This window comes from Colletotrichum gloeosporioides (assembly GCF_011800055.1).
Source record: "Colletotrichum gloeosporioides strain Lc1 chromosome Unknown consensus_41, whole genome shotgun sequence".
NCBI lineage: Eukaryota > Fungi > Ascomycota > Sordariomycetes > Glomerellales > Glomerellaceae > Colletotrichum > Colletotrichum gloeosporioides.
The window spans coordinates 96,425-124,215 of record NW_025544686.1 but is presented as its reverse complement, the minus strand read 5'-3'; the positions used below and the strand labels follow the sequence as shown (position 1 = coordinate 124,215).

At 55.5% G+C, this 27,791-nt stretch overlaps 7 protein-coding genes across 7 annotated transcripts; 5 read left to right on the top strand and 2 right to left on the bottom strand.

Annotated features, from left to right (window-relative positions):
- On the top strand, positions 1–2,132 carry GCG54_00005637 (uncharacterized protein; the record flags this gene model as incomplete). The annotated part of the gene is made up of 2 exons (XM_045405655.1): positions 1–1,702; positions 1,918–2,132. The coding sequence occupies 2 exons, from the start codon at positions 1–3 to the stop codon at positions 2,130–2,132; spliced, it is 1,917 nt and encodes a 638-aa protein (XP_045264757.1).
- A 591-nt stretch (positions 2,133–2,723) lies between these two features.
- Positions 2,724–8,399, bottom strand: GCG54_00005636 (putative glycosyl hydrolase; the record flags this gene model as incomplete). The annotated part of the gene is made up of 8 exons (XM_045405654.1): positions 2,724–3,374; positions 3,426–4,676; positions 4,733–5,296; positions 5,618–6,084; positions 6,208–7,491; positions 7,547–7,876; positions 7,939–8,217; positions 8,273–8,399. 8 exons carry the CDS (start codon positions 8,397–8,399, stop codon positions 2,724–2,726), a joined length of 4,953 nt encoding a protein of 1,650 aa, XP_045264756.1.
- A 1,879-nt stretch (positions 8,400–10,278) lies between these two features.
- Positions 10,279–12,671, top strand: GCG54_00005635 (uncharacterized protein; the record flags this gene model as incomplete). The annotated part of the gene is made up of 2 exons (XM_045405653.1): positions 10,279–10,706; positions 10,766–12,671. The coding sequence occupies 2 exons, from the start codon at positions 10,279–10,281 to the stop codon at positions 12,669–12,671; spliced, it is 2,334 nt and encodes a 777-aa protein (XP_045264755.1).
- Positions 12,672–13,155: 484 nt separating this feature from the next.
- On the top strand, positions 13,156–17,452 carry GCG54_00005634 (Superkiller protein 3; the record flags this gene model as incomplete). The annotated part of the gene is made up of 2 exons (XM_045405652.1): positions 13,156–13,274; positions 13,336–17,452. 2 exons carry the CDS (start codon positions 13,156–13,158, stop codon positions 17,450–17,452), a joined length of 4,236 nt encoding a protein of 1,411 aa, XP_045264754.1.
- Positions 17,453–18,873: 1,421 nt separating this feature from the next.
- On the top strand, positions 18,874–19,856 carry GCG54_00005633 (Vacuolar protein sorting-associated protein 51-like; the record flags this gene model as incomplete). Its single annotated transcript, XM_045405651.1, has 2 exons — positions 18,874–19,386; positions 19,449–19,856. 2 exons carry the CDS (start codon positions 18,874–18,876, stop codon positions 19,854–19,856), a joined length of 921 nt encoding a protein of 306 aa, XP_045264753.1.
- A 252-nt stretch (positions 19,857–20,108) lies between these two features.
- Positions 20,109–21,130, bottom strand: GCG54_00005632 (Protein NIF3-like; the record flags this gene model as incomplete). Its single annotated transcript, XM_045405650.1, has 3 exons — positions 20,109–20,782; positions 20,834–21,009; positions 21,063–21,130. The coding sequence occupies 3 exons, from the start codon at positions 21,128–21,130 to the stop codon at positions 20,109–20,111; spliced, it is 918 nt and encodes a 305-aa protein (XP_045264752.1).
- A 3,778-nt stretch (positions 21,131–24,908) lies between these two features.
- On the top strand, positions 24,909–26,339 carry GCG54_00005631 (uncharacterized protein; the record flags this gene model as incomplete). Its single annotated transcript, XM_045405649.1, has 1 exon — positions 24,909–26,339. One exon carries the CDS (start codon positions 24,909–24,911, stop codon positions 26,337–26,339), a length of 1,431 nt encoding a protein of 476 aa, XP_045264751.1.
- Between the last annotated feature and the right edge of the window lie 1,452 nt (positions 26,340–27,791).

Sequence of the window (27,791 nt, the reverse complement as noted above, 5' to 3'; positions counted from 1 at the left end):
ATGTCTAACCTCAACTGGACCAAGCCTGAGCAGGCCTACCGCGATGGCAAAAGGCTGACTCTGTATCCATACGAGCCCACCCGCCCGCATGGTTCGGGAGAGTACCATCGGAATCCTCTTCCTCGGGACCTTCCATATGGCCATATTCGTGACTTCAACACCAAGGCCGACTTCACAAAGACCCAGGTCGAGATTGAGATCCAGGAAATCATCCGTCGAGGTGTCAATCGAACATCCCAAATCTTCCGCTGCTCGGTCATCAAGGCTCCAGAGGAAGAACGGCCCGCTGCCCTCCAGGAGCCACTTCCACCCTCGAGAGACGAGAACGGAGGGGTTCTGCCCGGGCAACTTGCAGCCAAGGTTTTCGACTATGATTACTATGAAAGCGACTTTGGAGGCCCCTGGGGCAACGATGAGGAGGCTGACGGAAACCACTGTCGCGAGCACGCTGTCTATGCTTACTATCGTCGGAACGGCAAAACCGGGTATCCACACATCATGCCGCAGTTCTATGGCAGCTGGGTCATCAAGATTCATAGCGGGAGCGATGAAAACAACCAGCCGAAGTTCAGATACGTCGGTCTCATTCTCATCGAATACATCCACGGCTATTCTGTTGAGAACCTGTGTCTGCGTGACCGCGACGGCGACTATTGCAGCGCTCTCTACCCCAGTACCCTGCCTGTGGGCTTTCCTAACCACGACGGCTCCTGGTTAAACGTTACGTTCGACGTGGAGAAGCGACAGCATGTCGTGAAGGAGATGCTTCATGGCGTTGTGGTCGGCATGCACTTAGGTGTGCAGCATACTGAATGCGAGCCGTGGAACCTCTTCGTTACTATGCGAAACGGCCTTGTGACCTTGGAGAAGCCTCGAGTTGTCCTTCTCGACCATAGCTACACCGAAGTCTGGTCTCTGACCAAGGACGCCGAAGCCGAAGGCGACACTCACTGTCTCCAGAAGCTTCCTTACCCTCCTCACCCTATCGAGAGGTGCAGCATCGAAGCTCTGGACACACTCGAAGGCTGGTGGCCTCCAACTCAGCGCCAGCATCCGGGTTTCAACGAGGAGAAGTTCGACGAGTGGCTGTGCGAAGAGAACGTTTTTGGGCCTCACGTTGAAGCGAAGAGCGTCTTGGACCCCTTGCTTGGCCAGAAGAAGTTGTGGCCACACAAGTACAAGAAGTACTCTACCTTCGCGACCTTGGACCTTATCGAGGCGAAAGAGAAGGAGGTGCGGGGCGCAGTTGCTTCCAAGATCATTCAATTTGCACGCGAGAACGAAGACATGAATTCGGACGGCCGTCAGGAGGAGAGAGAGAAGGCCATCGCGGAGGGCGTTCGCAGACGTGCCACATTCGTAATGACTTCGGACTCGTACTCACTGTGGCTCCGAACCAAAGTCCGCAAGCTTCGGGAAACCAAAGAGCGCGGGCTTCAGGAAGCCAAACCCCGCGAGTTTCGCGAAACTCAAGAGCGCGAGCGTCGGGAAGCCAAACAGCGCAAGCGTCAGGAAGCCAAAGCCCGCAAGCGTCAGGAACACCAGGAGCGTCGTCGGCAGGCTGAGGCACAGGCTCTCAGCCCACCTCCGCAGGTATCGACCTCTATCACTCGCATCGATTCCTCGCACCACGACCCGTCCCGTGCTAGCACCATCCATAGTGCTACGCCGGCCGGCGCGGAGAATCGTCCCCCCCAGACTCGTGTGTATAGCAGACCCATGAATCAAGAAACCCTCGACCATCTCTCTCGACTTGAGGAGCAACAAGTCGAACGTCCGATACCTGCCGTGGACCGTCCAGGTTCAGGAGGATCTCTAGCAACCCGGCGTCAGCATCGACCCTTATCTATGGATGCCAATATTTCTCCTTCAGACCCGATTAGCCGCCCGACCTCTTCAGGTTCCCCTCGGCCCCAGCTGGCTTCAATTACGAAACGCCCGACCTCTTCAGGCTCGCCTCGGCCCGCTCTGGCTCCGGTGACGAACCGCCCGACCTCTTCAGGCTCTCCTCGACCCGCCCTGGCTCCGGTGACGAACCGCCCGACCTCCTCACGCGCTCCTCAGTCCCCTCTGTATTCAGAGATACACCTCCCACGTGGATCGTCCCCCACCAGCCCGTCCCTGCCCCTTAGGCAGAGATTCGCTTCTCCAAGCCAGATGAGTACCGTGTCCTCATCTGCACAACCCGCGGGCCAGGAAAACTCGCCCAAGTTACCACCAATCGATGATGAGACGAGTTCCGAGGATGAACTTCCGGCTCCCTGGTCGAGAAGACGTTGAACGCCGAGGCAAACTAGCGAGGCACACGCATACATCGTTTTGGTCGGTATGGATGTTGGATCTATTGTGGTCGTGTTCTTGATTACTAACAGTTCATTTAGACCACGTCTATTCCCCTGCCGTCTCATAGCCGGGGAGTTTTCAGAGGAAGATACTGTTGGGCACATGGATTTGGACAGGTACAAACCCAAAAGGAGAGATCAGAGACGGAAGATGTTGGTAATGGATGACACATACACACACAGATTGTTTTCAGTGGTCACGGAAGTTGGATTAGATGTAGGCATTGTTTAGTACTTAGCCCCTCGAGGACCCAGCTCGGCACACGTCGATGTTGTGGGTGAGCCGTCTAATAGGTCATAATGCAACAGAAAAACAAAAAGCCGCGGTTCCCCCTCTTTCCCATTAAAACATGCCCGCTAACCCCCAGTCTTGAATCTCGTCTACATCACGCTGCAGTTGGCGTAGTTCTTCTGGCACTGCTCGAGGTAGCCCATATCCTCCTCGGAACCCTCCGCGACGTTGTGCTGTCTCACCAGGCCGCTGACCTTGAGCGTCTGCTCGCCGTCGCCGTGCCACCACTTCAGCTTCTGCACGAGCGGGCCCTCGTCATCGTCCATGCTGATGGCCCACTTGCCGGACGACACCTCGACTTGGCAGTTGTCTTGCGGGAAGTGGAACTCGGGGAGGAAGACGACCGTCGGTGCGGGGTCTGAGGGTGGCGCGGCGGCCTTGAGTCTGAGGTTGAAGGTGCAGCTGCGCAGGTCGAAGCCGTACTGCAGCACGTCGCCTGAGACCACGACAGGGCTGGGGCGGACGAAGGCTTCGGCGGCGCGGAGGCCTGGCGCGTTGGTGATGGTAGGGTCCTTGGTTGGCTCTGTCGAGATGGACGGGTTTGTGATTGTCTTCTGGAGGTTATCGGGGGTGACCTTCGTCTCATCTGGTACGTCTCTGCTGATGGAGGTACGGGGGTTTTCTGCCGACTGTCTGGGTTCCGGGCTTCGGGGGAGGGGCGACATGGGCAGCGTCTTGTCGTCTAATGAGAACACTGACAAGTCTTCGCCGTTCCATAAATCGCCGTGTTGATGTGTGTTCTGGGATGAGAGTTAGTTGACCTGTCAGAACCAAAAAGGTGAACCGCGTACCTTTGCAACGTAGACCCACAAACAGTGACCTTCCATGCCCGACCCTTCGGCTCCAAAGTAGTTGGCGTCCAAAGCTAGTGATTGATCCGTATAATCTCCCGTCTTGTATGCCTTTTTGTCACCCATGTCGTAAGGAATGCCGAACTCGGTCATAACACAAGGATGCTTGCCCATGCGGTCAATTCCCTCCTGGCGCAGCGATGCTAGCTGGTCCTTGAAGCAGTTGCGAATCGCAGTCTCTCCGACCTTGACCGACAGCGCCTCGTGCCAGTATCTCCCACGTAGCACGCCCACGACATCAACGTTCCAAACTCTGTTCCATCGCTTCGTCATCAGGGTAATACCATCGTACCAATGTGGCGAGAAGCCCATCAACGGGTCGTCGTCCTCGGTGCCCTTGATCTGTGGCGGCAGCTCCAGTGTAGGATACTGCATGAGCATGATGCAGTTCTTGTGAATAGGGCGGATGGCGTCTCTGTAGAGGCGATAAGAGTGCATGAAATAGGTGTTAGTAAACTCCGGGTGGTCGATCGTCTTTCCGGTGTTCGGGTTTTTCGCAAAGTAATCCTTCTTGAGTAGTGTGTCCGTCTTGGGGTCCCAGATACCATGCTGGGCCCAGACGCATTCTCCCAACTTCCATCCCTCGTCACGCTTCCATCCGTACCTCGAGTCGTCGTAGTCCGCGGGCAACCACGCAATCTCGCCGTGGGGGTCGATCAACGAGCGGCCAACCTTGTACGGGCCCATGCCACCCATGTCCCAAGTTTCCACCTCGCAGGCACGACCAGAACCTGTCAAAATAGTCTGCCAGATGGTCGGACACGAGCCCTTCTTGAGTTTCTGTGCGTTGGGAATGACGCTGACGTCGGCGTAGCCCACCAAACCACACCCAGGCTCGTTCATGCTCTCCCAACCCACGACCACCTCGTTCTCGAGGTCGCCGGCCTCGTGTATACGCTTCGCAAGGTGCGCACAGGCAGCGACAAAGTGGCCCTGCAAAAAGTCTTGAATGTTGATACCGTTGATAATGCACTTGGGCGCAAAGTCCCTGCCGCCAAAGAACATGGTGAAAATAGTGGCGGCAGCCAGGCGCCAGTAGTTTGTTGACCAGATCATCTTGGGGAACTCGTCTGGCTTCGGGTAGGTGTTGTGTACGATGGCAGCCTCGGTCGCTGCGAAACTTTGGGGGTTGAGACCACAGGCGTAGATCGTCCACATGGGCGCGCCGGAGCCTCCACAGAACCTGGACCACTTCAAGACGTCAGTATGCGGTGGGAGCGGGTAGCCGGGGAGCGGAGGAGACATACCACGTCCTGGTGGGGATCCATAAAGACATAGAAACCATACTCTTTGGCTATCCTCAGAATCTCAATCGTGTGCTGAATCCATTCCTCGTCGTAGCGTCCAGGGCCGGCGGCCTCGATGGCCTCCCATGTGAAGACATAACGGATGGTGTTGTAGCCGTATCGCTTTATCCTGGAGAAGTGCTCGTGCGCCTCCTCCTTGGGGAAGGGCCTGTTGTGGAATTTGACGTTGTCGCCGTCGAAGAAGTCCTCGCCGACGTGGGAGGGCTGGTCTGGCTCGCTGGGCAGCTTGGCGTCGGCGGCGACGTTGAGACCCCGGAGGACGACCTGTCTGCCGTAGCCGTCGCGGAACTGGCCGTCCTCGATGGTCAATCGCAACGAAGACATGACGGCGTTTCTTCGAAGTGGTTTCCTTGGGCAGTGTGATAATCGGCTCTTGACAGCGCCCGGGTGATGCGGTGTCGAGAGGTTGTGCGGTCTGCTGCTTGGCAGAAAAAGAGGTCCAGATAGGAGAGCACGAGGGACGATAGGTGCGAGGTCGAGTCCAGAGCCGCGGCGGACGGGATGCTAAAGGTCCGAGATTGAAATTGGGACGGTTCGATGACGTCCTGATGGGGGGCCGTGATTAGTGGACCGCGACAGGGTGCCTTATCACGCCAGTGCGCACGACGCTTTAGCGACCGCCAAGCGCTAATTTGGACGGGAAGGGTCTTCTGACGACGTTGGCACCCAGTGCTCTTGACCATGAAAGTAACCTTGAGTCGATGAGTAACGGAACAAGATAGGAGAGTTCAGTCAGGAAAACTTGGAATTTGGGATAGTAATACAGTTTTTATAAAAGCGAATTCTGCACATAATTAACAAAGCAACCACGACCAGCCACGACACCTGCTCCAACACATCATCAACTGTCTGAAGAAGGCCAGCGTGACTTGCACCGGCCACACTATCGCTCGTTTTCGTGTTCCAGAACCGACCCGGGGGCCAATTAGCGTCGGCATCCAAGGCTTTCAGCGGGTATAGCGGGGCCCGTAGCGTCAAATCCCGCTTGAACTCCGGGTCGACGCCGCCAAAATCGCGGGGACAGCGGCCGTTCGCCCCGGGGCTGGGAGCACGTCGCCGTCGAGCTTGGACTTCGCAAGGGACGTGGAGCGGTGAGTCGGTGACGAGACACCACGCCACCGAAGCCTTGTGTGGAGTGAACCACGAGTTTACCCAGAGGATTACCCGATCAGTCAATTTCCTCCGTGCGCCGCTTAATCCTCGGGGGCGTTGCTCAGTGAAACAGCATCGTCGTAAGCTTATTGAATTGACGTTGGCGGTGGCGTTGGCGTTGCTGACGGTGCGGACGAACTCTGGGTCCGGAGGATAAACTCAAATTGCCGCATAATCACCGGCCATTCCGGACATCAGACGGTTAAAGTGAACAATTGTTTACATTCAGTCAAACTATCTGCTCCCATCTCAAGCATGAATACTGCTCCTGTCGGTATCACTGCTATACCTCTGCCCAACCCCGAACGTTCCTCCCCCAGGACTCGGCTCAGGAGAGCCCCATATCAGATCGGTGTACAAGCTTGGCTTGATGTCATGCCTCCTGAGGAAGTAATGCTTGATGAACCATGGCAGGTACTCGGCGACCTGGTGGTGCATGAATTTGTGCTTCGATACCGCAAACACCAAGTCCAAGTCCTCAAGGCTTCGTCGCTTGGTCTCCTCCAACAGCAGAAACACCAGAACTAACGCAACTATATTGAGCCCCGCAAACAGGTAAAGCGCGCCGTCATCGTCCAGCCCTGAGTTGATGCTCGGGAAGAAGATGGACAAGAGTCCCGCAAAGCCGAGGTTGACCGCGATGGCGAACGCAGCGCCGGCTTCGCGGTGCGAGAGGGGGAAACTTTCCGACGCGTAGGTGAACGGGATCGGGCCCAGGCCAGGCGAGTAAGCCGCCGCGAAGAGGAGGAGGAAGAGAGCCACGACGCCGATCTGAGCAGTGTCATCCTTGATGTTGAACGCCACGCCCGCGAGGAGCATGAAGACCGCCATTATTGGCAGCGTGAGCAATAGCCACTTTCTGCGTCCGAGAGTGTCGATCGTCCGGATGGCGGGGAGCCCAAAGACGAAGTTCACGGCCCCGTACCCGAGACTGAAGTACATGGCAGCCCGGTCGTCCTGACCGGCGCGGCTGAACAGCGTGCCGCTGTAGAAGGCCAATACGTTGATACCGCACAGCTGCTGGGCTAGCGAGACCGTCGAACTGCTGATCAGCGCGTTTCGCAGGCGTCTCTCGAGGAAAAGCTGCTTGTACTGGCGCAAGAAGCCAGCCAAGGTCGTGATGAAACCAGGGATCATGCCCTGCTCGGCGGTCTTGCTCGACATTTCCTCTTGCTCGATTGACTTGTGGACGAGGTAAATGTCTCGGAGGGCCTGCAACTCCGTATTCCTCAACTTCCTGAGAATTTGGTATGCCCGTTGCGGGTTGTAGCGGGGACTCGACACGCGCATCAGGTATCGCGGGCTCTCGTCACAGAAGAAAATGACGAGGAGAAGGAGTGCGAGTGCAGGCACGAGAGGGGCGGCGACCATGAGTTGAAAGGTGAGCCTCTTGTTACCGGATACATCGAATATCAGGTTGAATGCGAGCCCAATCATGCTGCCTGCTGCAACCCACAGCTGCCAGGCGAGGATGGACGTACCTCGCCAGAAACCGACAGCAGTTTCACTGGCGAGGATTGGGGTACTGACTGCCTTCAGTCCCATGCCTTGAACAACCATTAGCCCCAGTGCAGGTGTCTCGGAAGCAAATGAGGAACTTACCAATGCCGTTGACGAGACGGATAGCAAACAGCTCCTGCCAGGTATGAGCAAAGGCAGAACCCAGTGAGCTCGCAAAGATCAAAATAGCAGCGACAATCATTCCACCTTTGCGACCGAGATAGTGATTTACGGGCAGTGCCAACGGACAGCCGAGTACTGCGGCGAATAGGAATGGTGACGAGTTGGCAGCCCCTAGCTTCCAATCATCTGGCCGGACGTCGAACCTGTTTCCGCTCACAATCTCGTCGTTTGACTCCAGAGGCTGTGTCATGTTCAGACCGAACTCGTTGGCGTACAGAGATGCGCCGTTAAGAGATGCTTGAACATGGCCTGCGATACAGTAAGCTTACACTCCGGTTCATGATCGCGGGATTGCCAAAAAGCTATCTTACCTTGGAGAAATGCCGCAAGAGAGACAGTAATGATGATAGTCCACATACCCCTCTCGCTGAACGGAACATCACGCTCCCGCCGCAGCGCACGCTTCTCCTCCGACGTCAACTGGACCGGCAAATCTTTGCCTGCGCCCGGGAAGGTGTTTCGCGCGACTTCGTCGTACAATTTAATATCCTTGGCCACGCGAGCAGCCCGGAGCAAAGCAGTCGTATCGACCGTCAGCCGATCAGCGAACGACTTTACGTCGGCTTCCAGCTGTTCATCCGTGTAGTGGGCTTTTCACTCAAAGTCAGCACGCAAACGCGAACATGAAATAACATCCAAACTGACCAAGCGGGTTCTCAATCACTGCGCGATCGTTAATCTGTCGCCGCCTCGCCTGAGCCTGCGCCGTCGGCCGTTCACGGCCCGAGTACGACTCGGCGTGTCCCAGCGTGTCCATCGACGTCAATTCCATCTTGATGATCAGGCTACTTCCCTGCTCGCGTGGGGCGAATCACCTTGAGAGAGGAACCATGCGGGAAAGAAGACCTCAAACGTAGGGCTGAAGTGTCCCAGAAGGCCAAACACCAATCCCGGATCATAATTGAAGGGCGACCCGGGAAGTTCAATCATTTTAAGGCTCTCCCGCCCATCGTTCCACACAAGACTTCGCGAAACGGCACAAACCATAGTCCTAGAATCCAAGACCCCCAGCACATCCCGCCGCCCCGCGGGAACGAGGGAAAAGTCCAATGGGAACGCAAAGTACACTTCCGCGTCTGGGGAAGGGAAAATGAGACCCTGGCTTGGCCAACGTTTTCCTCTTCCCTCGTGTGTGGGCAGGCTGTGCAGCAGCAGAAAGACCGCGCTTCCAATGTGTCTCGCGCACCATGCACAAGGCCGTCACTCAAGTGAATCCTTCCGGGCTCGGCCAACGACGAGACAAGTACCGGTGGACTCGCATACTCCTCATGCGGAGTAGTGAGCATCGCAAGGGAGGAAGAAGCGGGGAGAGAGGTTGGAGTCCTGGTTGCCTTAAAGTCCTTGCAACTCTCGCGTACGTAGGGCTGGCTGGCTGGGCCGCCATAAGTGGCGAAGCCGATCCTTCCCAATCTCCCTTGTCACACCCTCCAAGAAGCCTCTTTCGGGTGTGAAAGCTGCATGTCTGACTTCAGCTGCCCATGCCGTGACATTGCTTTCCATTGTGCTGGGAAATGGCACGTCGACTTCTCTCCACACCGAGATTGGGTTTGGGGGAGACAAGGCTCTGGGTTCCCGACCGGACGCGGTGTAGGAGGTCTCCCATGTCGAGCGAGATGGCTCACATCGGAGCCTCGTTTCGGGCACAAACAAACGCCTCTCTATTCTCGAGATGGAAGGGTTCCCGTGGTTATTTCCTACACCGATGGATGCAAGAAGAAAAAGGTCAGCCAGACGGCTAATGCACCACGAGCAGGCAGCACTTGCGAGTGGCTTACCCCCGCGAGCCAATGGCCATGTCGAGCTCGCATGTGTCGTTGTCTTGCAGGGCTGCAGATCACACACGCCTGCTGTTGTCATGATGAGCAAACATTCAAGACCCAACCGAGTGCTCAAATCGTCCCGTGTCTCCGCTGCGCCACGCGGGTGCGGCCCCGACTCCAACTTTCCACTTGGCAGAGTCGGGGACGGGATGAACTGGAAGTTGGACTGGACTTCAACCCCCCCTGCAAAGACGGGCGGCGCTAACCCCGGTCTCCAATGAAATACCCCGCGGGGATGCCCACCGACTGGAGATGAGATGGTGTCCGAGAAAGGAAGCTCAGACAAACGGATTCATAGTATTGCATCTCGGACTCGAAACTGAGCCACCGACAGTTTGCTGGCCAGTGCCAGGGCTCGGGGTGGGTGTTTTTATTGTATTCGGTGAGGAAATCCCAAGGCGACCAACTGTTACACACACCGCAGCGGTTGCCTGCTGTGCGCTCGTGATGGCCGCTGATGTGGCCATGCCCCCCATATTCCCAAGGAAGGGTGCACCGTGTGTGTGTCTCGGGGGGTGACTAAACACGGGTCATAACCTGTCGATCGCGGGGGAGGACAGGGGGTCCGGCATCGATGGGGAGGGCACGGAATAAAACTCCTTCATCACTGATATCGACCGTAAGTCCTAACACATCATTGTCTGGCCCGTCTCGTGTTCCCCACGTCAGACTTGGACTTTCTCACAATTTGCATAACATGTGCCTCAACAAACGCTCGAGGCCAGCGTCAACTGATTCCCGCGAAACACTGGGGCGCGGCTGCGTCCCGAACGACTGATCCGTCGACCAACAGCTCGATATTCAACACAAGGCTTGAGGCAGATCGACACGATGGACCCCATCAGCATTTCGGCCTTCACCATGACGCTTGTCGGCGTGGCCGGCAAGATCGTCGAGGGGACCGCAAAGTTCGTGGAGGAGACGAAAATGATTGACTCCAGCATTCGCGACTTCCACGAGACGATCCGAAATCTGTATGCAGCGCTACGGAACGTCGCCCGGATCCTGGACCAACACCCGACACAGCTTCCTTTTGAAAGGGAACACCACCAAGATATTTACCGGATCTTGAAGTCGTGCAGCGGAGCGCTTGAGAGGTTGAGGTCGGCGCTGCCAGAGCTAGCCCAGAACTCCGGCCCCATCGCGAGGGCGCGCGCCAGTTTCACCGCGACGCTGAAGCAGAGTGTTATTCGAGATCTGGTGTCGCACATCACGTCGTATACCCAGGTTCTTCAACTGAGTCTGATAACTCTGTCTCTGTAAGCAGATCAGAAGACCCCGCGAGTTCTCCGAGCATGTCAGTGCTAACAGCAACTAGCGGCTCCGTTTGGAACCAGCAAAAGTCGCAGGACCAAGTCCACATTGAGATTAGAAAGCTGACCGACGCAATTCGTTCTGCCAACCTCGTTTCGAAGGTGACCAGCGTCCATCGGCGACCATCAATGGAATGGGACGATGACGATGGAACCCGGGTAGAGGATTCTCTGTCCGTGACGAAGGAGATCCAAGCCTGGCGCATGTCAGCAGACGAGGTCGCAGCGGCAGTGACGCTCCACGATGTTGGCCACGACATCGGCCGAGACCCATCTCTGCATTCCTTCAGCGGTTCCTTCACCAAACTGCCGACTGCAAAGGAGCTTGGCTCAAGGGAGTCTCTCAGCGATGTCGAGTCCGATGACTGGGACCCGGAACCCGAGCGCAAGGACGGTCCAAGCAAGGAAATCCTCAAGCATCAGTACGAGGCCAACCAGGATATCGTGAATCAGCTGGTGAAATGCGGAATCTTTCTTCGGGCGTCGCTGTACCAGAAAAGGGGCATCGAGCTCCGCGAGCAGCTCAGCAAACCGGGATACGACGACGCGTTCAAGTTCTCGGAACAAGCGGCTATGAAGGAGCGCCTCGCCGAGATCCTGCTGTACTGTGAGACCGAGGACGAGACCGCTGAGGCAAAGGTGATTCTCCAAAAACTGCTGCAGGAGGAAGTCAAGCAACCCGAAAACGAGCGAGATGACGAGCGTAGGAGCAGGCTTTACCATGATCTCGGGAGCCTTTACATCAAGCTAGGGAACTTGAGGCAGGCAAAGACGTTCCTGAGCCGCGCTCTTGAGGGGAGAAAGAATCAAGCCCCGATGCCGGTTGATTTGGTGTTGGACACTGCCAACCTGTACATCAAGGCCTTGCAACTTGCCGAGGCTTATGATGAAGCTCGCGGGGTGAAGAACTGGGTCGACACGGATGTCATCCCGCTTACCAGTCGACCAGCCTCGCCTCCCGCTTCAGACACAACACCCGGTCCTCGACGTCCGTCGGCCATGGGAGAGCTGTCGCTGGTGTACGCTTGGTGCAGCAAGAACGGATTCGATATTGACGCTCCAACTGGTTTCCACTTTGATGCTTGCGACTTTTTGACGAGCACATCGCCTTTGCACAAGGCAATCCAAGACGAGAATGTCGAGATCTTGAAACTGATGATGGGACACGTCACCAGCCTGGAGAACGGGGGTAACGTCGGTCTACCAACGCCGCTGCTGCTTGCCGCCTCGACAAGAAACCGCGAAAGCGTCGGGATACTTCTAAAGCACAATGCTCGAGCCGATGTCAGGGATAGTGCGGGACAGAGCCCTCTTCACAAGTGCCAGAGCGAGTCCGGCGGCGTCAACGTTGCCCAGCTCCTCCTCGACAACACGCCCGGCCTGTTGAACCTCATCGACAACTCGGGAAAGACGGCCCTGTACATGGCGTGCGAGATGGGCAATAAGGGAATGGTGAAGGTCCTCCTGACTCGAGGGGCAGATCCAAACATCTGCCACCAGGCAAGGAGGGGGTCTGCATCATCCGGCACAGAGAGCCCCAACATCTGCACCCCGTTGATTGCAGCAATCCAAGTAGTGGCGACCAGAAGCGCCCGAAAGATCACCGTGATAGAAATGCTACTTACCCATGGTGCGAACCCGTATCTCACGGATGCGAACGGGAGGAACGCCTTCCAGGCCGCAAACAATTCTGGGTTGGCAGGGTCGGAGATCAAGCGACTTCTGCAGCAGCATGCACAAATGCCGACGCGCAAGTCCAGCGATGCCTCTTCGTCAACCGTCTTCACGAGGTCTTCCACGTCGAGCGAGGCTTTTCATGGTCCGCCGGGGCAGAGACGGGGACTGATGAGGTTTCTGAGCAAGACGGACTCGAACAACTCTGGCGTCGATTCGGTCCCAGAGCGGGAGTAGATGCACGAGTTTAGAGAATGCGATAATGGCGGATACGATGATTTGTGCACTTATAGATACCCTTGTATGCGAGCGAAAAATGAATTGAGTTGATCTGTTAGCTTCCGTCGATTATAGTGGTCGATTAAATTGGTGTTTTTCCCATCTTCGAAGTGTTGTTGACAGCAGCAGCACCGACAAACTAAGGGCTGTTGCGAGGTAAGGTACCTTAGGTACCTAGACGGGTCGCGATGTGGAGCTTAGCGGGCGCCTTATCTTATCGGGTCGTCACAAATGCTCGAAGCGGGGCATGATGTAATAAGGGAGGCGCCGTGGCTGCTGTGGTGGGGCTTGCACTTTGTAGCGCTCACCACACATTGCACCTGGACTTGTCGTCTCATAAACAGTACCTCCTACGAGCTCTCACGACCCTGGTCACTGGTGATGCCCCGCCATCGGAAGAAGACCTCACTTTCATGATTCACACCCTCAGTTGCCAGCCACCATGTCGAGCTCCAAGGCTGCCGTGAAGGCCATTGGCGACTCTGTCAAACAGCAAAAATGGGACGACGCCATTCAGAAGGCGACTGAGTTCCTCGAGCGCGAGCCCAAGCACTACCAGGCGTACGTACCTTCTCTCCTCAAATAACTCTTTTCCTTGCAAGCCTGCTGACTCAATTCGCAGAAATATCTTGCTGGCTTTTGCCCTTGACAAGAAAAACCGCGTCGATGAGGCTGAGAAGGCATACAAGACTGCCGCTACGCAGAAGCCCAAAGAGCCCGCGGCGTGGCAGGGTCTCATCAAGCTCTACGAGAAACAGGACCGCAAGCGCATAGAGGCCTACCACCAGGCTGCGGTGAGCTTGGCAGAAATCTACCGTGATGCCGAGGACATGTACAAGTGCCAGGATGTCATCGATAAGTTTGTCGACTTTGCCAGATCACAGGGTGACACTGCCCAATACATCGACGCCTTGAGCGTTATCCTCCCAGGAAGCCCCATCTACCCTGCACTTGAGGGCCGAGTGCCGCACCCCGCCAAGACCTACGAGACCATGGCGCAGATCATTGAAACCGACGAGAAGAAGCGCATCAATACGCTCATCGGCGAGCGCAGAACGAGGATAGGAGCGCGCTTGAACGAGGTCACGCTCGAGGTGAAGCGCGAGGTCATCGCTCAGAGCAAACTTGAGTACATTTACCAACAACTCATCAACTGGACAAACGATGACGAGCTCCGGCGGAGGTATGAGGAGAAGCTCCTCCAGTGGTGTTACGACCGCCTGCTGGTTGCGCCGCTTGGCCCCGAAAAGGGCTTCGCTCTCCAAGCCGTTCTGAAGCTGGCCCTGGACATGGTCATTATCAAGCATCCTTACAGACTTGCATGGGAGATTGCCATCAACTGGAAGGATGCCAAGGAGATTCAGGAGTGGGACGTCAACATGCTAAGGGACTATTGTACATTCTTCCCTGAGACTGACCTGTACAAGGTCATCACTGGCTTTTTGACCAGCAGCATCTCTCCATTCCCCAAGCCGACGCCTGCCGCACTCGAGGCAGAGGAGACCGAGAGTGAAGACGACGAGGGTGGCGGTGTGTCCATGGTGCCACTGACAGAACAGGATAGAATCCTGATGATGACAGACGGTATTACGACGTCAGACTCGTTGTTCGCTCATCGTTTGATGGGGGAGTACTACCAGCACCTGGAGGAATATGAGAGTACCGTGGAACAGATGAGAAAGTCGATGGATCTCCTGAAGTCGGAGAGGACAAAGACCGGTATGACATTCCAGAACACAAGCGATTCTTTCTCGCTGTACTTGGGCACAGCCCTGGTGTTCTACCAGTCTCCAAGAAACCACGGCGAAGCCAAGAGACTGTTCGAGGAGGTTCTCACACACGATCCATCATCGACCCCGGCGCTGATTGGTGTCGGTCTCATCTACGAGGAAGAGGAGGACTTTGATGATGCCATCGATTTCTTTGGGCGCGCGCTGAAGAGAGATCCTAGCAACCTCCGCGTCAAGACTGAGTCTGCCTGGGTACAGGCGCTGAAGGGCGACTACGAGACGGCCAAGCTGGAACTAGAGGCCTCCCTCCCATTGATCGAGGAGATGACGCCTCCCTCAAAGGATCTTCTTGCACAGACACAGTACCGCCTGGGTTCCTGTCTGTGGAACCTGGACTCTTCCAAGGCCGCTCGCAAGAGTCGCACAGGTGCCTACGCATACTTCCTGGATTCTCTCAAAAACAACCTTAACTTCGCACCATCGTACACAAGTCTCGGCGTCTACTATGCCGACTACGCCAAAGATAAGAAAAGGGCTAGACGGTGCTTCCAAAAGGCAGTCGAGCTCTCATCTTCAGAAGTCGAGGCAGCCAAGCGCCTGGCTCAATCATTTGCTGACGAAGGTGATTGGGACAGGGTTGAGTTGGTCGCTCAGCGGGTGGTTGACTCTGGCAAGGTGAAGCCACCGCCAGGTTCGAAGAGGAAAGGCATCAGCTGGCCGTTTGCAGCACTTGGTGTTGCGGAGCTGAACAAGCAGGATTTCCACAAATCAATCGTGTCCTTCCAGTCAGCCCTGAGGATATCGCCGGAGGACTATCACTCATGGGTGGGCTTAGGAGAAAGTTACTACTCATCAGGTCGCTACATCGCCGCGACTAAGGCTATTCTTAATGCGCAGAAGCTGGAAGAAACTGCTTCCAAGGAAGTTCTTGGCGATACTTGGTTTACCAAGTACATGCTTGCTAACGTCAAGCGTGAACTGGCCGAGTTTGACGAAGCCATTGCGCTCTATCAGGAGGTAAACGATGGCCGGCCGAATGAAGATGGCGTCGCCATCGCACTTATGCAGACCATGGTTGACAACGCGCTTGACTGTGTTGAGAAGGGCCTCTTTGGCAAGTCAATTCAACTTGCCAAGGACACCATTGCTTTTGCATCCAAGGCAGATGCGACCGTCGTCGAGACATTCAACTTTTGGAAGTCGCTTGCCGAAGCGTGCTCCGTCTTTTCTGCGGTGCAAAGCAAGGCTATTGAATTCCCTGCCGAGTCGATCATGGCTCTCATCGACAGCGGCGACAAGAAGGCCTATGAAATATTTGCCGATGTAGACAATGTTGGCACTGGTGTCATTTCTGCCAAGGGTCTATTCTCTGAAGATGAGAGACTAGGCGTCGACCTGACTAGATGCATCCACGCTACGATCCTCTGCCACAAGCGAGCAATCCATGTCTCGGCCAACGATTTGCACGCGCAGGCCGTCGCATACTACAACCTGGGCTGGGCGGAGCACCGAGCCCACATCTGTCTTCCGTCGAGCATCCGGAAGAAGTCCAGCGTGTATCTCAAGACCGCTATGAAGTGCTTCAAGAGAGCCATCGAGCTCGAGGCAGGAAACTCCGACTTCTGGAACTCGCTGGGTGTCGTGACGAGCGAAATCAGCCCGGCGGTGTCCCAGCATTCCTTCGTCAGAAGCCTGCATCTCAACGAGCGAAGCCCTGCGGCGTGGACAAACCTGGGAACATTGGCCCTACTGCAGAACGACATGCAACTTGCCAATGAGGCCTTCAACCGCGCGCAGTCGACAGATCCCGATTACGCGCATGCTTGGCTCGGCCAGGGCTTCGTTGCACTGCTCTACGGGAAGACAAAAGAGGCGAGGGGTCTGTTTACACATGCCATGGAGATCGCGGAATCATCATCTGTCCTCACGAGGCGCCAGTTCTCCGTCTCCGTGTTTGACTACATCCTGACCACGACGTCCGCCAACATCTCCTCGCTCATCCAGCCCATCTTCGCGCTCGGCCAACTGAACAACTTGAAGCCGCAGGACTTGGCATACGGACATTTGTCAACTATGTTCTTGGAGCGGACGCACGACAACGTCAAGGCCGTCGAGATTCTTGAGAAGATCTGCGGCATCCTGGAGGCGGACTTCGAGGTTACGGAGTCGCCTCAAGCTCTCGCACAATTCGCTCTCGCCAAGACGGACCTGGCCAGATCTTACTTGGCTTCCGGCTTGTACGAGCAAGCTGTTGAGTGCGGTGAAATGGCGCTCCAGCTAAGCAGCGACGAGTCTGACAACGAGCTGACAAAGGAGGAGCGCAAGAAGGCACGTCTCTCGGCTCACCTGACTGTCGGTCTGGCACAATACTACAGCAAAGACATCGACGAGGCGCTTCTCTGCTTCGAGTCAGCCCTGGAGGAATCCGATGGCAATGCCGATGCCGTCTGCCTCCTTGCTCAGGTGCTCTGGGCTAACGGCTCAGAGGAGTCCCGCGAAAAAGCTCGCAACTCCCTCTTTGAAGTGATTGAAAAACAGCCCGACCACGTCCAAGCCGTTCTCCTCCTCGGTGTCATTGCGGTCCTCGACAACGACGAAGAGTCCGTCGAGGCCGTCGTCGCCGAGCTCGAAGGCCTCCGCACGAGCGATAAGATTGCGGACGCGGAGCAGTCCCAGATCGGCGAGGTGCTCGGCGCCGTGGTGAAGCTCGGCGAGAACAGCACCGATGAGGACGTATTGACCCAGATCCAGACGGACATCATGCTGTATCCTCATCTGCCGCACGGGTGGTCGAACCTGGCGGAATTTGGTGGCGAGGAGTACCCGGCCGAAATGGCGTTGACGGTGGCCAAGAAGGGCGTTCCGCCGCGGGGAACGCTCGAGGCGGAGGACCTTGCCAAGGCGTACGCCGGCACGGGTGTTGCTGCGCATGCCCAGACGGCCATTTTCTTGGCGCCGTGGACGGTGGATGGCTGGAACTCTTTGCGTGAGGCGGTTTCCGGGAACTAGATGTGGCGAGCGTGGCCGAATCTGTCTAAAGGTTAGATGTTTCAAGCCATGGGCAAATAGGGCTAGATGAGGTCGCTCATAATAGTGAAGGACATGTCCATCAAACAGATCCAGACGGACGAATAAGACGAAAAAAAGTTCAAAGCAAATGCATATCGTGTCTCTAGTCAAATGGGTATATCCGAACTCCAACTAATGCACCCCATTCCCCTCCCTCTACGGTCGATCAGCCCCAACAGCCTCCTTCAACCTCGCAATCCGCCCCTCCATCCACGCCTTCTGCCATGCGTCAACCTTACCCCCCAGCATCACACACTTCTCCGGCTCAAGCAGTACCGTGCCCCTCGCCACCACCGTCCCAGCCTTGAGCATGACCTTCTCCCCGATATTCGTAACCCCGACCCCAATCCTCTCCACCCGCCTCAGCTCCATCGCATACACCTTCTGCCCCTTGCAATCTTGCAGCACAAGCCTGTGCGTCGCGTTCTTCCTCTGCTGCGGCGCCGCTGCCGCCCCCGCCCCCGCCTGCGTCCGGCCCGGAGCAGCAACCTCGTCGACGTTATCGTACTCGGCCTGCTCCTCGGCTGCAGCCAGCCGCACGACGCGCCGGCCGGTGGTCATCTCGCCGCGGGCCACGGCCTCGAGCTCCTCGACCTGCTCCCAGCGCGAGAGGGCCAGGTTCTCGACATCGAGGACCTGGCAGGGGACGTCGCGTGGCAAAGTCGTCTCCGGCGTCTGCGGGTCCGTCGCCGCGGGCGGGAAGGTCGCTGACGAGGAGGGGTCGAGCAGGTTGGGCGTCGTGAGGTCCGAGGCGAGGAGGCGCGCTTTGGCGGTCGCGATGAGGGAGGGCAGCGGCGGGGTCGGGACGCGCGAGGTCAGGGTCGTGGTCCAGGGGACGGAGGGCGTTGGGAAGGATTGGGAGTGAAGGGCATTGCGGATTTGTGTGGTTGCGTCCATATTTTCCTGCCCGTTGCTTTTGTAGGAAATTTCACATTTTGATGTTGTTGGGTTTGCAGCGTAGGAAGAGAGGTTTTTGGTGGGCAGAACACAACTTGAGAAAAGCTTCAGTGGGGTAAATGGCTGGCAGGCACTTCAGGTACCTCTGCTACCCCAACTTCCCGGGCCCGGCCCCACTGTAGATCTCCGAAATTAGAGCCACTGAGTGTGCATGTGCACGCTAGCGCAGCCTCGCTGAACAGCTGAAGTCCAAGGGGCCGCTACCCCACACGAGCTCTGCCGACCTATCGCCAGCATCCCCGTCATCCTTCAACGCAGCCTCGCGCCGCAACCGTCAACCATCACGAGCTTCACAGCAGCGTCCCTACGCATCACGTCACCACAGCCTCAATCGGCTCCGTCGCTGCTTTGTGTGCAAGCTACACCTCAAGAACCGAAACTCAAATAGAAAAAAGCACCAAAAAATGGCATCAATCGCCTCCCCCCGCGAGCCACCCGCCCTCACCCGCCGCGTCTCTGCGCAGCCACACACCCCGACATCCTCAACCCGCCCCTCCCTCGACGCCCCGCGCTCCGCGACATCCTCCCCGAATCCGTCCTCCTCAGCAACCTTCGGCGCCCCCGGAACTGCAGCAGTGCCCTCCAAACGCGCCAACCGTGCCGCCCTCCGCGAATACTACAACCTGAAAAAGGGGACGACCACCCCTTCTCTCGAAGTCACCGATGCAGACGACGTCTCCTCGGAGCGCGGCGGCGGCATCGCGGAACACAGCGAGGTCCCGCCCAGCGAGCTCGACAACGCAAGCTTCGACGCCGAGGCGTACGTGCGCAAGGCGCTGGCGGAGAACACGCTGGACGACCTGCTGAGGGTATACACGCGCGTGCTGGGCGAGATCCGGGCGCTGGATGCGGAGAAGAAGGCGCTGGTGTACGACAACTACTCGAAGCTTATATCTGCCACGGAGACGATTCGAAAGGTGAGCATTGGGAGTACCGTGAACTATTGAGGATGTGGTCTTTACTGACGCTGAGCTTCTAGATGCGCGCGAACATGGACCCCCTGAACCCCATGGCGTCGACACTTGACCCGGCCATTGCGGGTATATATGCCCAGGCGAGCTCGATCCGCGAGGCGCTGCGCAAGACGGTGGCGCCGCCCGGGTCGCAGGAGCGCTTGGACGAGGAGGCCGCGGCGAGGCGGCGGAGGACGAGGGAGCTTGCGAAGGAGGTGCTGGGGACGCCTGAGAAGTTGCGGAAGCTGGTGAAGGATGGTAAGCTTGAGGAGGCGAGGAGCCTGTGGGAAATGCCGAGGCGGTTGCTTGAGGTTTGGAAAGAGAAGGGCGTCGGTGGGAAGGACGTGGTGGAGTGTCTTGAGGAGGGCGATGCGGCGTTGAGGAGCACGGGGGAGAGCAGCGCGAGGACTTCCAAGGATAGTGGGAGGTCTTGAGGGTGCGGTTGTTTAAGGGCATAGCGAGGGTGTTGTGGCGTTAGTTGACTGCTTACTGGGCTGAAATACTTGATATAGACTAAATCGGAAGAACTGGACGATATAGCAGGGAATACACTGACATCTCACATCATATATACAGTCGTTCAAAATTCTGCAGTGACACAGGAACCATTATCCCCTGCAAATTGGTAATCTCTTCACTTTTTTCTAGACCTGCCTCTCCTTTTGAGTGAACCCCTGACCCGCCTCTTACAACTCCGAAATGTCAACAATGTCAAACGGATCCCGGTCCGCCTCGCTCACAAATACCTGCACACCCGCCTCCTTACCCTTCAACTCACCCTCCAGGAGCGGCTTCATCACCTCCGTCAGGTACCCCCTCTCCGAGTTGCTGTGGAACACCGTCACGACCGTCTTGCCCTCCTGCACGGCCTTGAGCGCGTTGTGGTGGCTCATCTCACCCGTGACGATGACGTCTGCGCGCGCGCCCTTGACGACGTCCCACCCGCTGCCAGCGCACACGGCGACGGCGTCGACGCGTGCCGTCGACACCCGCTTCGGGTCCGGGCTCGCTACCATGACGCGGCGCATGCCGACACGCTCGGCCACGCGGCGGATGATGGCCGCGAGGGACTCGGGCTGGCGGAAGGTGCAGAGCAGGCCGTAGCCGGAGCCCTCGAAGCCGGCGGGGGCGGAGGAGAGCGGGGTGACGACGGTGCGCTCGGACGGCGCGGCGGTGGTGGAGGAGGTGGCGGGGCCGCCGGAGACGATGTCGCCGAGCCAGGTGTTGAGGCCGTTGGGGGCGGCGTCGACGGCGGTGTGCGGGCAGTAGACTGCGACTCCGTGGGCGGCGAGCAGGAGGAGGGTTGCTTGTTGCGGGTCGTTTGTGGTGATTGACTTGAGGCCGGAGAAGATGAAGGGGTCTGGGAGGATGGTTAGATTTTGGTGGTAGATGAGAGAGGGTAAAAACGTACGGTAGCTGACGATGACGCTGGCGTTCTTCTGGATTGCTTCCTCCGCGACGGCGTAGGTGAGGTCGTTTGTGAGAAGAACCACGGGGGATTTGGGCTGGCGGGAAGCCGGAGTCTCGATGTTACCGAGTAGAAGACCAACGTTGTCCCAGCGTCTGTCTGCGAGCTCTTCGGGGTAGCTGTGGCGGTTGTGAGTGTGAGATGTATGAATGAGGGGGGTGCGGGGTCTTACTGCTTTCTCATAGCATCCACGACCAGACTGGTGAAGCTGGGGGAGAAGTATTTGTTGCTGGTGGCCATTTTGAGAGCGTCTTGTGCTTGTCGCAGACGGATACTTGTTGTGAAATGAGCTCGAGGGACGTGTGTTGTTGAAGGGAGACGAATTCGAGGTGTGAACGTTGCCGCGCAAACTCGTCGACTTATATGCGCTGATGCCCTTGGAAGCTTGGTACTCATGTGAGGGATGGTGCTGCCAAGGCTAGTGAGCATAGTGTGATGAGAAGCATATGGGTATCTGGACACACTCTTCCAATTGACGAACTTGACCTTCCTGACAGTTTTTCGAAGTCGTGACGGTCGTATGAAGCTGGTTCTATGAGATGTCGAAGCCGAATTCAGAGGTTGTTTGTGCCCCTGTTACATGCATATCGATACCGAGCAGCGATTAGTCATTGGAGCTCTGACGTAAGCCCCTGAGAACTGCAATCCACCTCCACGTCACTCGTGCCAGCTCTTCAATCTCATATCCTGCATCACTGCTCATCACCTTCGTCGACTTGCTCTCATGTTATCATCGAGTTTTGACAATTTGAGATGTTTGAAGTGGTTGTTCGACCCCGAGGCATCATCTAGCGCGAAATTTGTGCTTGTCCTGCCACCCTGGTTAATGAAGAGAGAAGCCCCACCTTGGCGTCTTCCTTGATGAAGAGCTTTGCCGTCCTTTCACTTCAACAATCACATATCCATCCGATATGGTGTAGTGGCCAACATGATGCCCTCTCATCCTTGATGCGAGGTTAGGCATAGCCCCGAGTTCGATTCTCGGTTTCGGAATCTCCTTTTTGCCATTTAAGCAAGGTAGGTAAAATTGACACCCATAAGACCCAGCTGGAGACACAGTTTCGTTAAGGTAAGGTTAAGTAGAGATTTGCCAGCTGGGTAGTGCTATTATTATCGTCTTCTGTCGTCGTCTTTCGTCATCGTCTTTTATCGTCATCTGTTATCGTCGTCTGTTATTGTCGTCTTTTATTATCGTCTTTTATCGCCATCTTTTATCGTCATCTTTTATTGTTATCTTTGGTCGTTCGTTATCATCGTCGTCCTTATTGTTGTTGTTATTATCGTCGTCGTCGTCGTTGTCGTCGTTATTACCGTCGCCGTCGCTGCCTCCGCTTTCCATTCCGGAGAAGGAAGTATTCTGCGCCCCAAGGAAGGTGAGCTGAAGGAATGTAGGGTGGGCTCAAAGCACCTGTTCCCTCCGCCTTTTGGGTCTTCTGTCTTTGACGTATTCGCCCACTCCCACGACCGACATCCCAAGACCCCGCAAGAGCCTCTATTAATATGCAGGCTCCATACGTCTTCGCTAGTGCCTTCGCCCGTCGTTCTCGTCACACGTCTCATCCAGACCAAATCACCCACCATGGACAGAAACCCAACTTTCCGACAAATTCACAATCCCGAGCCCTTACCCCCCTATGACTTCGATTCAGCCCTGTTGGCAAGGAAAAAGGAATCCAGTATCGGCGAGCAAGCGCAGACAGTTGGGGTGCCGACCCGGCGAAAATGGATTGATTTGAGCACCTATGACGAAAGGGGAGAGACACTCACCATTGCTGTCGAGAACGGAGAGTACGGGGACGCTTCTGAAGTCCCACGCCACTATCCGGTCCCGCCCGAGCGTGCACATAAATTGTCTTCTGAACAGGACTCAATTGCGCCGCATCGCCGGCACTTGACAGCCGCGGGCAATGAGGTGCTCTACGTTTCAGAGCAGAAAGGGTCTGAGATGCAGTTTGCCTACGAGCACTCAGTGACGGCATATGGCATTGCCAGAAGAGTTGTCCCGAAGAAGACGACTGCGAAGAAGGGGGAGAGCCAGAACCTCCCGCAGTCGGATGCGTCCGCTCGCCCTACTACGACGTCCGCTGGCGTCTCAGCGCGTGCTGCCGAATCTCCGCCCAGCAGTGCCTCTGGCGATCTCAGTACCCAATATGTCAGGCTTTCCCTTCCGCGCAAGCGTCGCCTCCGAAATCCGAAGTCAAACAGGGTCTCAAAGACTTCACGAACACAACCCACCACAAGCTCGGCCACGGAAAGCTCGACCACGCAGAGCTCAGCCACGGAAAGCTCAGCCCGAGAGAGCGAGACCCATCTTTCTATTGTGAAGCCCGTCAAGAGACACCCGTGGGTCGAAATCCGGGCTGATGAGGTGACCTGGCGTGGACAACCAGGGCAAATACCCCAGAACACTCCCACGTTCGCCAAGCAAGTTGCTAAGAAAGTTGACAAAAGAGCCGCCAAAAGGGCCGCGAAGTCGGGTGCCAATGCAAATGTCAAGAAAGATCGGAAAGGCCGTGTGGTCTCCATCGACGAATTCAAGAGAATCGGCATTCTTTGGCGGCAAATACAACAACTTGAGGATTGGGCGAAGCATGAGCCGGTCGAGTGGAGTGATGATGATGGCACGCGACAAAGTGGCATTTTGGCGGGCGAGCTCCCTCCCGGGGCCGTGAAGCTCCTTCAACAAGCTGGCCTCTATATCATTATCTACCGGGTGCGGCACATTACGTTGAGAGATCATGTGTCTACCTTGCATCTGAAGTTTAATGTTAAGATCACATCCCAAACAACGGCTGCAGAACTATGGGAGCAGAACTTGGCGGGCGTTGAGGTGGAAGTTGGTGGCATAAGACATGAGGCGAGCATGGGAAACTGGAATCTGCAGCGGATTCGAGTTGGATGGATGGATGAGGCAAGATGTGAGATTCTTGACGATGCGGCCGATGTTGTCATGGATGATGCGTGAGATCGTCTTGTTAGGGGGTTTGCAGTCGTTAGCTTATCTTCCAGCTTCTTTCAGAGATGGCAACTACGGAAACACTTCATCTACAGTGTAATACACTTGGAGGTTTGCTAGCCGCGCAGTGTCCCCTACCCTATAACTTCAATTGTAGTACACCTCACCTAATACTTCGGTAAGGAAGATTGATAGTAGCAGAGAAGACGACAACAATGAAAGACGACGACGAAAGACGACGACGACGAAAGACGACGACGACGAAAGACGACGACGACGAAAGACGACGATAAAAGACAATAATAAAATACGACGACGACAACGCTGATAGAATAACAACGACGACGACAACGACAACAACGACAACAATAACGGCTGAGTAGCGAGATAGTGACAACGATGACAGAGAAATCAACTAAGCCCATTGAAAAAATGTGTGGCAGGTAGCCTTTAGAACGGGAAAAAGATCTCTTACTTCTTGGCTCGCATCAATGACGGACTCCAACGAAGCAACATGCGGTCGACGACCAGCAGTCTTTTCTACGCCATCTTTGACGATGACGAAGTGCACCTTGTGGGCACCGAATTAGCATGACGGAGGAGCGTCATCTTGCCTCGACCTCTCCTTTCATCCATCGTCTTCTTTAAGGGTGCGAAAAGACAACCAATTCTTTGCTCGGGTGGGTTTCTCGTCATCTGTTGCCAACTACCATCCGGGTACCTGCATTCTTGTGGACCCTCTCTTTATTCGTTAGATGTGCCTGGCACAGACCAGAAGGATCTCTGAGGTTAGACGTCTCCCTATATCCGTTTGCTGCCTGCCACTCAGAGCTTTCTTCCTCTGCCCACCATTCTCACTTTTGTCTTCTAGAGATCTCCGCTTCACTTACTCCTGCCCCAGCGAGAAGATCTCTTTCTTTTCCCAAGCCGACTTTCCTTGCCATACTTCTTGTTCTTCACCGGCTCGGCACGTCTTCAAGCTCGCCACGTCTTCAGGCGTCTTTCACACATGCGACAGCCCAATTTTCTTCAACCATCAACGTATTCGCTGTGAACTACAAGATGGTCGGATCTCCCTACATCACGGCCGCTGAGCAATACAAATCTGGGACGCAGTTCACTTTGTGGCAGTATGAGCCAGTGCAACCGCATGGCCTCCATCAATACGACAGAATTCCTCTGCCTCCTGACCTCCCCCCTGGTTGCATCCGAAATTTCGATCTTGAGGTGGCTCATGACACAAACAAGGAAGAGATCGACAAGCAAGCCGTGCTCCAAGTCAACAGAGTCATTTGCGGAGGCGACAACACCACGGTTCAAATTGTTCTTTTCGACATCCTTAAAGCTCCGGTTTCATATCGAGGCGACGCTGCTACACTTCCGGAAGATGGCACGCAAGTAGTCGGCTTGCTCTATGATACTGAGTTCTACCCTGGCGACAACGGCGCACCTTATTGCAACGCAGAACAGGCCGACGGTAACCTTAGTCGCACCGACGCCGCTCTCAAACACTTCTTTTCAAATGACAAGACCGGCCATCCACATATCGTTCCCCAGTATTACGGCTGCTGGGCGACTCGTGTCAATACATACAACGAAAGCGGTCTCGGCACTTTGAGATGCGTCGGTCTTGTCCTTGAAGAGTACATCAATGGCCATTCCATTGAGGACATTTGCGACCGCGATGAATGCGATGAACTTGTTCCTCCTGATGGCGACGTCGTTTTTCACATGCCCGAAGATGTTCACGATGGATTTCACACTTTGGAAATTTCCAAGGAGCTGTGCCAAGAAGTCATGAAGCAGGCCCTCAATGGTCTCGTCGAACACATGCATATCGGCGTTCAGCATAATGTCTTCGAGCCGCGCAAGCTCTTCATCACCTTGCGTAATGGAACTGTCGGTCTGGATTGGCCACGAGCTGTGTTGTTGGGATTCTCTAACACGGCGGTTTGGTCAAAAACCAAACAGGCAAAAGGCCCCAAGGGTCCGATTCAATTACTTGAGCTGCTTCCCTACCCGCCCCATCCTTACCTGCGCTTCAGTGTCAAGGCACTTGACGAATTCATCGGTTTCTGGCCCGCCCCTGAGGAAGGCTGGGAAGGCGATGAGGAGAGTGACTTCGATAATGAAGCCGAATTCGACGATTGGCTCGTCGATGAGGATGTTTTTGGCCCATTAACTGAGGCTGCAGACGTGGTGGCCAGCATGGCTCCGGGCGCCGAGTGGCCACACCCGTACAAAAAGTACTCTCTATTCAAGACACTCGACCCAATCAAGCCAAGAATCAAAGAGGAACGGGAGGAGAGACGCCAACTTCTGGAGAAAGAAGGTGTTCTCTCGGACAGCATGCGTGGAATGCTGCAATCAGAAGAGCAGTCGCACACCCCTCAACTACCACAACAGGGTGTCCAGGAGGAAGGCGTTCAGTCTGCGAGCACCGGATCGCATCAGCCTGAGACCGAGGCTACCGGATACACACAGGAGTTCTAGATAAGCTCTGGTGTCTTTGATGCCTCAGGTGAGAAATCACGTACTGACCAAACGGGAGTTTGCTAACTATACAAAGTCTCGGCACTGCCTTTCATGGAATTGCTACTCGCGCCAAATGCAGTACAAATCCTCCGAAGACGTCCCTTGTTCTTTTCCTTACTAATTCACGTTATGAGATATGCTCCACCGCTTTTGGCACCATTCCAGCCAGAGATCAGAGCTGAGGGAAGAGACATCCGACCTTACCATCGGAACGTGACCAACTCAGCAACGCCCCAGCAAAAGATGACGGAAATCATGGCAGCTCAAGAAAGACTCAATCGTCTACACGAGGACGTGCAACAGATTCTCAATGGTAAGACATTCCACGGGAGGCTGAGACAAAAGCTGATAAATTCGCAGTGTGGTTTCCAACCATAGATGTTCATCTGGAGGATGCTCAGAAAGCGATCGCCGCTGCGACCCAGAGAATCCGGCAACCTCCGTCAGTGGTCTTAGAAGAGACCGAAGCTTGGATTGCTCGAAGGCGCCTAGACATCCTGAGGGAATTGAGACCTCTACTGCATGTCCTCAAAAAGCTTGAACGCGTTATTCATCCTCGATGGACATGGCATCGCCAAGAAATACATCCGCAGCTGCTCAAAAATTGCGAAGCGATGCTTTCGATGGTGCGTAAACGCATCGACAACTTCGACAGTGAGTAACAGCTTGGACGCAAGGCGAAGATGACACAGCTAATGTCAGTTTAGAGTTGACTGAGGAACTTGCCTTCTTCCAACAACCTCGTCCCGTACTTCGGCCGCGCCTCCATCCTTCCCAAGTTGGACTTCTCCGAAGTTTCCACAGCTTGACCATCGCCTGGGCTACTGCGGGCTCTGAAACCCAGAGCTCAACTGAGAGCTCGGGCACTCGAGTGGATGAAGAGGCAGGCACTGGAGCGGGCGAAGAGGAGGCGTCTTAGCGTGCATCGTGTGACTTTCGAGGGTACTGCGGATGAATAGAAGGCATATTTTGGCCGTAGGTCGCGCAGGCGATTGTAAATGTCACAGAAAACGTCTCGAGTAGTAGTCAGATCAAATTTTCGATTTCCCGTTGAACCACGTAAGTCGGATTGGATTCTTACACCAGGCATCACTGAGAAGGGGCCACTTAACAGCCATGAATAATCGAGAACGATTTATTTCAAAGTTTGCGTCAAAGGCATCAAATCCAGTCGCCATCAGCGATGAAAAAAAAAAGCAGCTATCATGTAAATAAACCCCTGTGTTAGTGGTCAACCATTTTGGCGGTGATGACACCAAGTTCAAACGAGGACAAGACTGAGCAAAACGTGTGGTAATAACAATGTCAATGAACATATCAAGGTCAACGACAGCATTGACTAAAAGGAAAAAACGGTGTCATAATCCTTCGCGGTAATATTTGAACGTTCAAGACTTTGGATCCAATCAG